General features: G+C 30.0%; 1 protein-coding gene across 2 annotated transcripts in view; it reads right to left on the bottom strand.

Annotated features, from left to right (window-relative positions):
• The window catches only part of LOC106465877 (exportin-1-like), a 73,452-nt gene that overhangs the window by 52,036 nt on the left and 6,258 nt on the right, over positions 1-15,158 (bottom strand). For both annotated transcript variants that reach the window (XM_013926117.2, XM_022393832.1), the window contains exons 3-8: positions 10,881-11,002; positions 8,698-8,872; positions 6,972-7,078; positions 5,393-5,508; positions 2,744-2,858; positions 481-600 (exon numbers count right to left, since the gene is read on the bottom strand). In XM_013926117.2, the coding sequence (XP_013781571.1) occupies positions 481-600; positions 2,744-2,858; positions 5,393-5,508; positions 6,972-7,078; positions 8,698-8,872; positions 10,881-11,002 (755 nt within the window). The remainder of the gene's footprint in view (positions 1-480; positions 601-2,743; positions 2,859-5,392; positions 5,509-6,971; positions 7,079-8,697; positions 8,873-10,880; positions 11,003-15,158) is intronic.

The raw sequence follows: 15,158 nt of genomic DNA, 5'->3' as shown, positions 1-15,158 counted from the left end.
GGGGGGGGGGGGGGGGGGGGGGGCTTTTAATAGTAAAAACTATCTATATGTAATCGTTATTGAAGGTGGATTGTATGAAACATAATGAAAAACAAAAATCTATATATGTAATTCTTATTCAAGATGTATTTTACAATCCTATAATGGTTCTACCTTAAAAAAACGAAGACAACAGTTATGTAAATTCATTTTATATATAAAATCATGTTCTGGGCTATACCTGTTGTACCAATACATCATGAATAAGAAAAATGCTTTAAGTACTAAAAGACACTATAATACGAATGAATTTCTATACTTCCTTCTGACAAAAGTTTTCCCCAAATTAAATCTTCAATTTTAAATGATTAACATTCATGTATGTGTTACATAAAATATGAAATGGCCACCAAAGATTAAAGTTATGTTACTGGCATAATGTACAACAAAACACGAAAGCTTTGGTAATCAGTTTAAATTCAACTTGTAACATTAACTTACTTTATAGATCAAAGTGCTGATCAGCTTTGTTTCAAATATGTAACCAAGAGGGATCCAATTCAAAAACCTCAATAATGTTTCCAAAGTTGAATTAACTAGCGGTGCATTTTGTGAATTTTCCTGTAAAAAAAAAAAAAACTTGCTTTTAATATTTCCCTTAGAGGCATGATATTATGCCAATGGGAAACATTTAATTAGACAAATAAATTAACTTATAAGAGACTATTAAAAGTAGATACATAAAATGAACTTCCCAACCCAACTCCATAACCAAGTGTTGCGTCAATTGTGCCACATGTGGACATGCATTGTCGTGGAGAAGTAGAGTGAAGGGCATTTCTAATGAAGGGCTTGATTTAAACATTCCAGTTGTTGACTATAGATCTCCGCACTGACATTTGCTGTGGATTAAGGAGTACGAAATGAATTACTCCTTTGATGTCCCACCAAATGCAAAATATCATTTTCTGCAGATGGGAGTCCAGGTTTTGGGGTCAGAAGTAGTTTTTGTCTAGAACTGAGCCACTGTTTTTGGCATTTAACATTCGCATAGAGGATCCATTTTTCATCACAGGTGACAATTCTGTCCAAAAATGGTTCACTCACATTACGCACCAGAAGTGATGAAGCAATGTTCACACATTGGAAATTATGATCACCGGAGAGTTCGCAACCAAACACCATCTTTATGGTGATTTCCCATATTCCTTAGATGTTTACGTATTGTTCTATGAGAGACATGCATTTTCAGGGCCATTTCACGAGGGTGTTGTCATGGGTTAGACTCAACAAGCATCTTCAGAGCATCAATATCAATTCCAACATGTCAGCCCCTGCCGTCACAGTTTTTAAGGCTAAAGTCACCTGAACAAAATTTGCTGAACCATCATTGACACTTAAAAACTTTCAAAACATTTCCATAAACTTCTTTGATATTCTTTGTGGCTACAGAGGCAGTTTCCCTTCTTGTATTCAAACAGTATTATTTGCCGATTGTGTGTCTCATTATGTGCCATCACTGTAACGGATTAGAATATACTAGACTTTACACATTACATAGGCTACACTAACATTAACTAGTATACATGATGTATGTTTAGTAAAAACATTTTATTAACAATTCAGATTTTTTTGTCTACAATAGAATTCTAATGTTTAATGAAAGCTTGTGAAATTTCATGAAGATACACAAAACATATTAAACATAATAAAAGGTCAATTTGGGGTCATGGGCTTGGCAGAATTGCCGAGCCTGTGGCACGAGAGTTATTGCAGTAACATGTGAAACTACATATCATATTTTTTCATCAATTTTTTATTCCTTTTTATTTAATGTTTTAAAATTTCAAATAGATATTTATTGTAAAGTTATGTTAAAGTATTAAAGTGAAATCCTCACAACACTTATTTTTTTAAAGATAGGTTGTTTGTGAAGCAAATATTTGTTCATTATGAAGGTTGGACAATGGATATAGTCATATGGATTATTGATTTTCATAGCTTTAATTAGTCCGAGACTGTATGTAACATATCGAAGCAATTCCTACGAACATTCTAAGATTACATTATGCGAGAACATTAGAGAATTATTCAAGACTGCTAATATTTGACTAATTCAATAAAGTGATGGTCTGTCAGAATTTAGGAAGTTTTCTTTTTAATTAATTTACTAATAAGTGACTCATATTACCAACAAATTACATGTAATAGATTTAGCAAAGCTTGCCCTTGTTTTTAGTAATTTAAGTATGGCATAGTTTGAAATTGTGAATATGCTATATAATTTGAATATCCAGGAAAATAAAAAGGGAACTCCGATCGACTGTGTATAACACTTGGATTGTTTTCAAATATGCACTATATTATTTTTTTTTTACCACTTCACAAAATGTTCAAGTTTTGAGTCAGTCAGTGAAAGGCTTAAATTGTTAATACTGTGATACTTGTAAAATTTTATGTTTACTTCAAAAACTTATTAGTAAGATGAAAAAAAATACTGTTTTGTGAGCATAATAAGATGAGAAATAAATGAAATTGTTACTTTTAATCAATATGTGGGCTAAACAACTGTACTGAACTCTAAACGTTAAACATTTGTGCCTGAGGAAAGATGGTTGATTACACCAATTCAATATTATTTATTATTATACAAAATTTTATTATTCTTACAATGCCCAGCAGCACATTTTCATTATAACAGAAAAACTACACTAACATTAGACTTACAAAAATTATGGTTATATTATCATTCTACAACACCTACCATAACAAACTGGCAAAGCTGAAATATTTGGGAAAATTCACTGCACATGGTGTCTTTCAGATGTTTAGCTTTAGTCTGAGTCATTTGTCCACTTGAAAAATCAAATACTTCTTCACTAAAAAAGAATTTAATAAATATCTTCACAACCCATTTCATTTAAAGTTCATTTTAACACAATACTTTTATTTGTCAGTTCCTTATCCAGTACTTACTAATACAACAGTTTTTCTGTGACAAAAATAAATCAGACATAACATTACTGAACTAAGAACGGGGTTTATGCTATTTTTCAAGTATAATGAAGAAATTTTAGGCACTTTTCACACCAACACACATTATAACATTCAAGACTAAAAAAAATGTTCATGTTACAATCCACAAGCATTAGAAACCAATAGATACAAAATCTGTGATAAAAAAATCACGAAACTGCAGATGTTTTTTTGTTCTCATATACATCTTCATTTTCCATATCAGCTTTCAGCAGTTACACTGTTACATCAAAAAATAATTATTTTGATACAAAATTTTTAAATAATGCATTACCTACAGTACCTATTTCCTAACACCCAAACACTAAGAACATGTGCAGTGATATATAGGACACTGGATATCTCTAAAAGCTAATAAAATAAAATTAATGTAAAAACACAATGCTGAAATAAGACAACTGTTCTTTATCATGCTTAATGATACATAATACCTCTTAAAATACGGCACAATTCTAGTAAAGACTTTGGAAAAGATAAGGCAGTTTTGTCTTTTTACAGTGATTTTACTCAATTTATCTCTTAATGTTGTGAGGATTAAAGCTCTTATGAAAACTTTATCATTTCCACTATGATGCCAAACTTACATCACTGAAGCCATACGTTAAGCAATGAGGACTTATTTACTTATCAGTCACCTGTTGAAAAAAATACTGTATACACTCTTCTAGGCATGTTACTACAATAGGCCTCAAATTTATGATAAAAATTACATCAAGTGTGAATGTTTTTATTTATTTTATTATTCTAGACAACTTAGGATTGTTTTATATGTTCATAAGCATGCTTATGACAATGTTGGAGCCTTAAATGTTGTTTTTATGAGTATTCAGTACTCAAATGCTTTGTACCCAACCAAGGAAATGTTGTTCTAATGTTATTTAAATGTAGATATATAAATATAAAGAGAAGCTTACAGGTTGATGTTCCACGCTAAAATACAAGGTTTTATCAACTTTAATAAAACCTTCTGTTTTAACATGGTATTACAAGCTGCATGCAAGTTTCTTTACACATTAAACAAAGGGAATTAAATAATCATAACTCAATCTATTTATTTGGCAAATAATTTCTTAGAAAGAGTTAAAAACTAGTGTTTTGTATATTCTACAAGTAGCCTAAATTTACAGATGAACACCATAAATTAGAATCACATCAACTTCATAAAACTTTTGATAAGTACAACTTTATCTTACAAAGTTTGAAAACCTTTAGGGAATGAATACTAGAAAACTAGAAAGAAATCTACCTGCCACCATTCCTAATTTTGAAGTGCCAACCTACTAATAGTGAGATTGACTGTCACATTATATCTAACCCACTGCTGAAAGGATGAACACATCTGGAGACAGATTTCGATTCTATGGCTTTTAAATATATGAATACGGGGTTATTTGTGTGTGTGTGTATACAATTCTGCATAAATATGACTGCTGGCCATCTGTAATTAAAATGGAACTTCCTGGCAGTTTTGAGTGAATGTAAAGCATTTCAATGATAGCTCTCAAGAAATAAAGAAACAGCTAAATAAACCATTATTAAGCTGCAACCACAACCTCAACCACTAGTTCTGATGAGCATAGTACTCGTATGAGAACACACTATGAGAACACACTTAACGATGAGTCAATTTAAAAGCATGAAAAGTGTGCCATATCAAATTAGATCATATCCAATATATTTGTGAAGAGCAAGAGCTTAAAAAAAATACAAAATTAAAAATAAACTCAAGACCCTATAGTATAATGCCAATTTTCCAGCTTATTCCAACAATGGATTTTGTGAAAGCAGTTTTCCAGGCTTTTCCAGTTTTCAAGCACCCATACAAGCTTTATAAGAAACAATGAAATGAACTTAAAGAAACAACCAAAAATGGTATGGCTACAAGTTCCTGTTTTCACTACTAAATATAATTTATTTAGATTCCTATAAAGTAAAATATTTCAAAGAAGAAATATATTATCCATCAAAGAGCTTCCAGTTTGAAAGACACGTGTTGAGCCAAGACCAAGTTACACAAAATGAAAAGGAGTAAACTAGAATATTTTAAAACTCATGATCACAATACTCCATTATAATCTTTTTTCCTTGCACTTTTTTTCCAGCACTTGCAATGTCCACTCAAACCATGGACAAGACGTGACAGTTAAAATTTTCACAATAGATAGAAAAAACACTATTTTAGCATCTTCATTGTGTCTTATTTAGTTAAATAGGTTGATACAACAAGCAAAATATGAAAATATAAAAAAACTTTAAAATAGTAGATAACAAAAAGACAAACATATTGTTAAGTTTTCAACCAAGTGACCCTTCACTGAGATATCAGATGTCTTAACTATCTGCTCAAATCCATATACTTTTGAATTAACTTGCTCACCTGAGAAGCTTGAGGATAGCCATGTTGTTTTGACACAAACTCTCATTTGTTTTGCTTGCACCAACAATGTCACTGATAAAAGTGGGCCAATTTTTTGGCCATTCTCTTTTTAAAATCTGAAAATAATTACAATTTTCCAATAAAATAACAGTGACAAGTGTTTTACATCTACGTATTTTATATATATCACCATGTAATGAACACACCAAATATCTCATAAAATATAGAAACTGTTCATAAAAAATAACATTATAATAATGGTAATCAATTTATACTACATAAAATGATTTAGTGAAAGACCTTCTATACAAATGTAAGCAAACCAAGTCCTTTGTCTTTCTTTGACCTTGCATGACAATAAAATCCCCCCATATATTTTTAACGTAAGATGCAAGAGCAACATCTGCTATTTCTAACCTCACATCTAAAAAAGCTTGCTAATTCTTATCCAATAACTTCACACCCTTGCACATTTTAACAACACTTTTAAATAAACAAGCTACAAATTTGTGTATATTTGATTATCAAAATCAATTACTTGTATATCATAATGACCAACTAAAATTTTAATACCCTTACAGACATCTGTGAAATGTTTCATACAGAAAACAGACAAGTGAAAAAGAAGTGAAAGAAATAACTATCATAATTCACTAATCATTAAGTATGGTAGTACTTAACAGTAGGAATCGTGATGAAACAAAATGACAGCCATAAAAATTTCCAGTTTAAAACCACCTTTAAAATATCTGAATATTAACAATGACTAGTCCACAGTATTGGTTGAGCAAAACTAAGGCTTATAGTACTTGTAAAGCCACCTAACTCCACTATATACGTGTTTATGGAGTGAATGAAAATTTCATTATTTCAATGAATTTTCATCAAAGTAAGTAAGTGACTTTTCTGGACAAGCATACAGAAAAACTGATGAAACTTATCACTCTAATTCTTTCACAGTACTCTTCCATTTGGGGTCCTAATGATTCCTTTCTTGTAGCAAAAAAGGATATTAGTACATATATGTATATATATAAATAAAATAGATGATGTGCTACTTCTGGCATATAATTAGAGGGTCATTTGTAGAGATCCTGATGAGTAATAAAATTGAATTCGGTATACGCACCCTATACTTCATATTGCTAATACAAAAATATAGCTGATAGAAAGAAAATCTACAAGAATAATAAAAAAAAAAAAATCATTTTGTAAATAGGGATTGATGTATATGTAACCTAACTCAGACTAACATAATTACAGTAATTTGCCAAAATAGGGATAAAAAAATTTTAAATTTTAAATAACTTGGTTTCTGTTTCTGTAGTTTTGACTTTCTTGTTTCAATATTTTTTATAGCATTAAAACATTCTACATTACTATTGCTAGATAGGTTACGTATAAATTAATCCCTACTTGTGTTTATAAAAAATGTTTTTTTATTATACTTGTTTCCATGAAGGTTACATAATTTGTATATGATGTACATATATTATACAACACATTGAATATCTTTACAAAAAAAAACATAAAAAATAAGCCACAAACACCATACACAAACCCTGAAAAATGAACTTACCTGGACTAAAATCATATTCAGTTTATTCAGGTACACCTTTTCTCTCTCAAGAATATCAGGTTCAGAAGATGTTTTTATAACAAGTCCAACAATGTATTTCTTTATACCTACAGATATCATTCTTATATTCTTAACTGCTAAATATTTGCATAATAATGTTCAAAACAAATCTAATGTCAAAACAATACACCATTCCTCCTATCTCTACACTGAGGTGTGAAGACACTTCATATTCAATATACCTAAACATTTAGTTCAAGTTTATAAGCCTTAGAGTACATACTGCAATTTCATAGTTATTTGTTTCATTCAAATTTGCTACCTTAGTATACAACCAAAAGTAAATTACGCACACACCTAAATTAAGAATTTTTTGGATGACACTGATAGCCAATGATTACCCAATCATATAAGCTGATTTCAATATTTATATTAGTGCAGGTAACATACAGTACTGACAAAACTATAATCTATAAAGAATTTTCTTTCTGATTGCATTTATAACAAAAATTCATACATAGTATTAACCTGATACATTTAGTTCAGAAAATGAATAAAAAACAAGTCATGAAAAAAAGTTTAAAAAATACTTTGAGTTAGTGCCTTTAGAAACACTTAGCAAAATAAGAACACAGACATATATTAACTTTTGAACTGTAACCTTTGTTAGTTTATAGCAGAAACTCTATACATGTAAACATAATTATTAAGTTCACCACAAAAAAAAAACAGCATGAAACTATTTAATTTATTTTACAAAATTCAGCCTAACAATTTTGTTGCTTCAGAGAATAAAACACAGTTTAAGCTTCAAAATACAATGCAAATACAGTTGGGGGAAATCCAGAATAATGTTGTAATCTCTGACATTGTACACTGTGTCAACCATAATCTTGCCAGCACTGATTTTGTTGACAGAAATATCAGACAAAGTCTATTATTATTCATGTCCATTTCACTTTGGATTATAAGAAAAATGTATGAAAAAATAAAATTTAGTATATTTGTAAAAATAGTTTTATTAACATTCAGATGCTTATTGTTCTAATAAACTAACAGAAAAACATTACTGCTATTTTAGAAGTTTCATATTAAAAAGATCAGTATTCAGAATACTCGATAACATAGAAACTGATGGCCTCCTTGAATGGCGCATAGAAATGGTGAGAGTTGTGTAATGATGTCCATTTTGATAATCATACAAAATGTATGAAATTTGTGCAGTGAATGTCAACATTTTAAGCAACAACAAGCAAAACTATCAGTGTATGTTATCAGCTACAATAATAAAAACATCCAATAGCCTACTGATATATCTATCAGTGCATCTATAATCTTTTTAATTATTTACAACCATAAAACCACAGAACTCCTTTAAAATACTTTGATCCTAATTATTCTTCTTTCCAAATCTCACAACAATTGGATTATGTTACTTTCTAGTTCACTGTATCATAAAACTGAGTAATTCATAATGAGATACAGTTGTAACAATGCACAAACTAATTTTTCAGTCTAGCATAACCTTTGCATTAAGGCACTAATCCAGAAATAAGTTTATTTTATAACTCAGTACTTTAAAAACACAAGTTTCTTGTTACAAATAAAAGCTCTAAAAACAACACCAATAAAAAAGGAAAAAAAAACTACCTCAAGTTATATATACATGTATTTTCTTACTAATTAAATAATAGTGCTGTACAACACACTAAATATTAATGAATACCTTCACACTGGTTTCGGGGAAGAATCTTCCATCTTGTCTTTATGACATTTTCTAGAATTTGTAGTGCATAATATTTGGTTTGCTGATTTTTTGAAAATTCCAATATAGTGTCTACCCTCGTCCATGAATCAGGATGCTCCTTCAATTTGGTAAGAATATCCTGAGCCATTCTTTGCTGAAACAAGAAGTCACACAATGACAATGCTCTCTAAAAGAAATATTTTAGTTAACTTATTTAACTACAAGTAGTACTATCTCTCAATAAAAAGGTAGAAATACATACATACATGCACACACACAGTCTAATCACTTCACTACCACTTAATGTCAGACTGGACCACTACCAAGACACAGACTCCATAGGTGTTGAAAGGCATCTTGACTAATAGGAGCTCATTCCTCAAGGAGTATGTGTGTGTGTGTGTGTGGTCTAAAGTTTATTCTCTGATGTTGGTAAAGAATTACAGCAGTGAATGCAACAGTCAACTTAATCCCATAGCTACTCAATTAGATTGAAATCTCTGGACAATGTTTGTCAAGCTCTTCTAACCAGTTTCAAACAGTATAACAGTAATGGATTGTTGCAATATTATTTGGAAGAATACTTGTTCATCAGGGTGGAAATGTAGCACTGTGGAATGGATACAATTAGCAATAGTATTCATGTAAACTATGAATATGTTTTATCTATCTAAAGGAGTCAAAGCACCCAACCCCTGCCATAAAAACAAACCCCATACCACTACAATAACTCTTGAATCTTAACACTATCACATCACAATGACAATCAGGTATTACTTAGGAGATTTTTTTAGTATATTTACCATCAGAATACAAAAATTGGAAAATGTGACTTTTCAGACCACACCAACCCCCACCCCTAGTGATTCACTCTTCACAGTTTATAATCAAAACACCATTAAACTTCTGCTTTCATATTTGAACCACAAATAAGTGGATTTCAGACTCGTTGTGAACTGTCACATTCCAATTTTTGTTAAGTATTTGGATGGTATGATTCAAAATAGTCAAAACCTGACCATTGTTAAATAAATCTCTCATTTAGAGAAGACTGTTTCTCTAGAAACAGCGACATTTTATAATATCTTTTTTTTTTTGTTCTTCACCAATGTCTTACAGACTAATATTGATGCAACTACATCTTGAATTTACAGAGCTCAAGATTAAGGAACCTGTGTCACTATGCTGTATTTTTTGTTCTTCACCAATGTCTTACAGACTAATATTGATGCAACTACATCTTGAATTTACAGAGCTCAAGATTAAGGAGACTGTGTCACTATGCTGTATTTTTTGTTCTTCACCAATGTCTTACAGACTAATATTGATGCAACTACATCTTGAATTTACAGAGCTCAAGATTAAGGAACCTGTGTCATTATGCTGTAAATTGATTGGGGAAAATAACATTAAAATCTAACATTCATTTGAAGTCTTCAGTTGTACTCTATATACATGCATGAATGGATGGAAATAAATAACATTATATACACATATCCCCCTATAATACACACAATGAAACAGTAGTAATAAGTTTTATTTTAAACACAAAGTTGTTTGGTGTAAAACATTATTCAGAGGAAATTCAAACATTTACTTGGATAAAATCATAAAAACAAATAAAATTAAGAATGAAGAAAGAGGACTAAATATTTATAAATATTGTACAAAACTTGCATTATAAAAATATGGAAACATTCTAAATTTTCAAAAACCAGTACAATTTAGCCACATCTAATTATTTTTCTCATATATGAATAATTTGACCAAATTAATGTAATGTATCAGCCAAATCATATTTTGCTTGAATTTATTTAGGGAAATAAGCCTGAAGCCTCTCAAATATAGTAATAAATAATCATAAGATATTTTTATGATAAACTCTGAAAAATGTTGAACATTTGTAATGTAAATGTTCATTAAACTTTAAAAAAGATTCAACCTTCATTTCATGTCGTCTCAGCAAGTTTATGTGAATTAACGGTAAAATATCTCAGTACCACCTAATGATCTAAAATTTTAAGAAAATTTATATTTAAAATACAGATTTTGGGCAAAATTTCAGTTCCATAAAAGTTTGGATAAAACTGTAGATTAGGTGAATAAATGTTTTTAAGAAAACTTAGGTGTAAATTCTATCCATGTAAAAATAAGTCACATACCTGACTCCCTTCTCCAACATACATACAATTTACTATGTTATCCAGAACATTAATGTCAAGCTTCTGACTGAAATCAAGAAGTCGATCTGCCTGTTCTGCTAAATTTGCCATGTTTCCATTCACTAAACATAAACAAAAATTCCAAATAATATGTACCAGTCTCCTTTAATTCTAAATCCAACATCTATAGTAGGTGTTTGTGATTTAAACCCTAACAAAATATGATATTACACCAATAGAGTAGTGCATCACATCGAATGTGAACTGCTCTCCAAGTTTTTGACTAAACATGAGACATTTTCAGGTGGCTTTTACACCTGTACCACAAATACATAAAATGTTCTATATATTCCTGTGTTTACTAAATACAGTTGGTTAAAAACAAATAACTGAAAAATTAGTCACAATTAACTTTGCACGTATTTGTTGTGCTTAATATCATCTACGTAGAATTCACAGATTAAGACCAATAGCAACATTTCTGTAATTTTGAGTATTAAAGAGATTGATATCTTAATGAATAAAAAACTATCAGCTCTTTTTTCTTCTTCAGGGAACAAGGTAAAGATGCTGTTAAAGATTGATTACTTTTTACAGAATTAACCCAACTCACACATTCTTTGTCCAGTAACTGCTAATTAAAACTTCAAAAAAAGAAAATATAGCTTTATTGCCAGTACGTAACTAATGTGTGTTATGTTTCTATTAACTCTTTTCATGCCTGGGTGGGTACATCAACTCAAGGGAAACTGCACCACTGAATTCAGAAAATTATGGAAAATACTTCAGTTTTCTTCCAAGAATTAAGGAAAACAAAAATTTCAGAATTGAAATTTATTCAATAAAAACATCTGTTGTTTATAATTTTGGTATGTTAAAAGCTATTTTTATTGTATGCCAGTAACGATGAATATAGTGAAACTGTGTGCATTGTTTTTCAAATGAAAACAAAAATAAAATTTCCATTTTAATAAAATAAATACTTTAAAGAAAGGTTTTAAAAGAATGTATGAAGACTTAAATATCAGTAATTAAAATCTGCAAAAAAATATCACAAATCATTTTTGAAATTTCAAAACTGCAAATCCATATAAATATCACATAGAAATAAGAAATTTTATTTGCAGAAGCTACATAATCTGTAGGAAGTAACTCAGAAGTTTCATTTCATCCAATAGTTCTTTATTGCAATGCAATAAAAGAAGCCATACAACAGGTGCACTGAATCAATGCACCTGGGTCTCGGAGCAATTGCACCTTTAAGATTTCAAAATATTGTAAATAGGGGAGACTTTTTTCTCGTGATAAAAATATCTAACAACAAACTATTCTCTCAATCTTAGAACTTAGGTAAATATTAGATTAGTATTAAACTACTCAACATATCTTCACAAATGTTTCAACCCTTTAATATATATATATATATATAACCTAATCTTTTGTTACTGAAGAGATAACAGTGATGTAAATATTATCACAACCTTGAAGAAATTTGTTTACTTAAGCTATCTTTTACTCACCAGCTATAATGCCTCCATTTTACTTTATCTATAAACAACGTTGCTTTAACCAATGTAATTTTTTTTATGAAGTGAAATATCTTTTTGAAAAATTGGTATAATTTCCTATTTATGATGTATTTTGAGAAGCACACCACATTAAAAGATCAAGTAATGTAAACAGAGTTAGTCAATTAATTCAACTACATCAGTTAGTTACATAAAAATAATCAATTAGTTAATATCATGATTAAATCAATAAATGTTAAGAAAATAATCAACTAATCAAAATTATTTTTTTGCAAATTATTCCAACTAGCCAAATAACTGAAATATCACCATTATGAATTTTTTTCTACTATTTTCAATTACTTCAAGCTTGTGCGGCTTGATCAGTTAAATGTCACAACTCATGAAAACAAACTAACTGATAGTGTTTCTGATTATTACAACTATGGCAGAGAATGTACTTTGAAGCTTCATTAAATTTGAAATGGTTGAATTTATCAATAAATGTGCCACGCAAAAAAAAATCACAAACAGATTGTTTTAAATGATGATACTTTATTCTATGGTGAATAATGTTTAATGTTTTGTGTCAAAACAAAAAGGAAAAAGTACAGGGTCAGTCATGATTGTAAGCATACTTTTTAATCAGAAGATTGTTGTTGTGAATAAAGTATCCTGTGTAGTGTTATTTTTAATTTCTCGGTTTTCCAAGATTGGGAAATTCAACAAATTCTACCAATTCTAACTGTCACCAGATTATGCAATAATCGGCCCAACTCCAATTGCCGAACCAATTATTGGTAAAACACCTATCACATGGCACGTGTGCATAAGCAGTCATGCACCCACACATGATATGAAGGCAGGTTGTTACTTTTAACCAAGGTAGCATAACTGAATCATTTGCATTTACATAAGGTGAAAACAGGAGAGCTATGCCTTTTTGACAATGTTAGTCAGGCAGTCAAATTAACAAACTTGTGGTCTGAGGAAATTTTAATTTTTACCCTACTGACTTTCTCAAGTGCTTTGGTAGCTTGTTACTCTGCAATTAGTTTGTTTACTACTCAACGATGTGTTTAAAGTACTTATAAAGTTCTATTTACATGCTGTTTGTAATGTGTTTGAAATTAAATTTGTATTGCACATACTGCTCATCTGGCCCATTCCTACTCTAAGTACTCCTGTACTTATGATAACTAAAAATATGTATAACATCCTGCTGAGAGAGAAAGCAGGGAGAACATCTTCAATTTTTTGTGGTCACTCAACTACATGCATCTGTGCACTTCATTCTAAAAGGCACATGTTCAAGCTTTATTTCAAATTATATTTTCTTCCATACTGTTCTAAAATAAACTGAAGAATTAAAACATCTAGAATAAGAGTTATATTTTAGTATGCCAATCTTAAGCACATAACTGAGATGATACCAAAATATTTTAATCATAATTACTCTTAGAGAGCCTCTGGATTTTTGACAAGAAAATGAAATGATTTTTCTTCTTTTAAACATTAGACTATTATTAAAAAAATTTCAGAAAAAAAATCAATAGTAGCAATACGTAAAATAAGAAGTCATTAATTATGGATTTGTGCACCAAACAAAGAGTATTCACAGTTGAAAGACTGAAACCTGCATCTTACATGTGTATTATAACGGTTACATTGTTTTAAAGTATTTCAGATTATAGATACGTATTCAGCTATCACAACTGAATCTTCCTAGTAAATGTGTGTTTTGGAGAAATTTTAAAAGCTTATGGCTGAGGAAAGAGGTTGAACATCCACATCCTCCTCTTCATTGCATGAATACCCTAAGTAATTTAGCACTGGTTACATTTGTACATAAGCATATAGTAAATTAAAACTACACTACAGTTTAGTTCAAACACGATAAATATGATTAACAGACATGGTTAGTTTGTAAGTTGTATACAAATAAACATACACATGATGTTGCCTGAAATATAGTATGACCAAGTATCATGTTGTGTGCGAGTTCACTATGTATGCATCCGAAGCTGAGCAAGTTTTTTTTTAGTTATATCAAACTTCCTGTTGTCCCTAATTTTGAACTACCAACTGTAAAGAAAGCAACTAGATGGTAGCACCCACCACCAATTGTTTGCCTTCTCAACTAAAAGTATAAAGTCAGTATGTCATAGTTAATTACACTGTTTAGTATCAAATTGTAGACTATAATTAAAATTTTAGTATTATACATTAGTTAATTTCTAAATTTAAAAGTAAATATTAAAAAACACAGATAAACATCAATTTTTGTGTGTCATGTGGTATGTTGAATGCAGCACTGGTTCAAATTAGATGTTTGTGATGCCAAAATACTAAGTCTATAGTTTCATACGAATTAGAAACTCAAACTACTAATATTGACAAGCTAGAATATAAAATAAGAACCTCTTATCTTTTCTATTTGCCAAGATATTGCTCATGTACTGAATCAAACACCGTGCCCCCCCCCCACCTCTTTCCATTTTTGGAAATGCTCTCTTATATTCACTTATATATATGACATGAATAACCAATCAAAAGCTCAGAATGTCCCCTAATGGCTTTCTCATCCATTTTCAAGTATTATGATGTCATCTCATTCTTTGATACAAATCTTCAAGCTGGTGAGGTGAGTCTTTAGTCTGCTTGAAACTTTGTATTTTTTTAGACCCAAATACAGCTTAATTACTAAGCTTGATAAATTAGAGTGGAATCTATAGTATTGATAAAGTAACTTATGTATTTTTTGGTTATT

The sequence above is a fragment of the Limulus polyphemus genome, unplaced genomic scaffold (assembly GCF_000517525.1).
Source record: "Limulus polyphemus unplaced genomic scaffold, Limulus_polyphemus-2.1.2 Scaffold2083, whole genome shotgun sequence".
NCBI classification, from domain to species: Eukaryota; Metazoa; Arthropoda; class Merostomata; order Xiphosura; family Limulidae; genus Limulus; species Limulus polyphemus.
The sequence above is the reverse complement of the archived record's forward strand: the minus strand, read 5'-3'. Positions and strand labels throughout refer to the sequence as shown.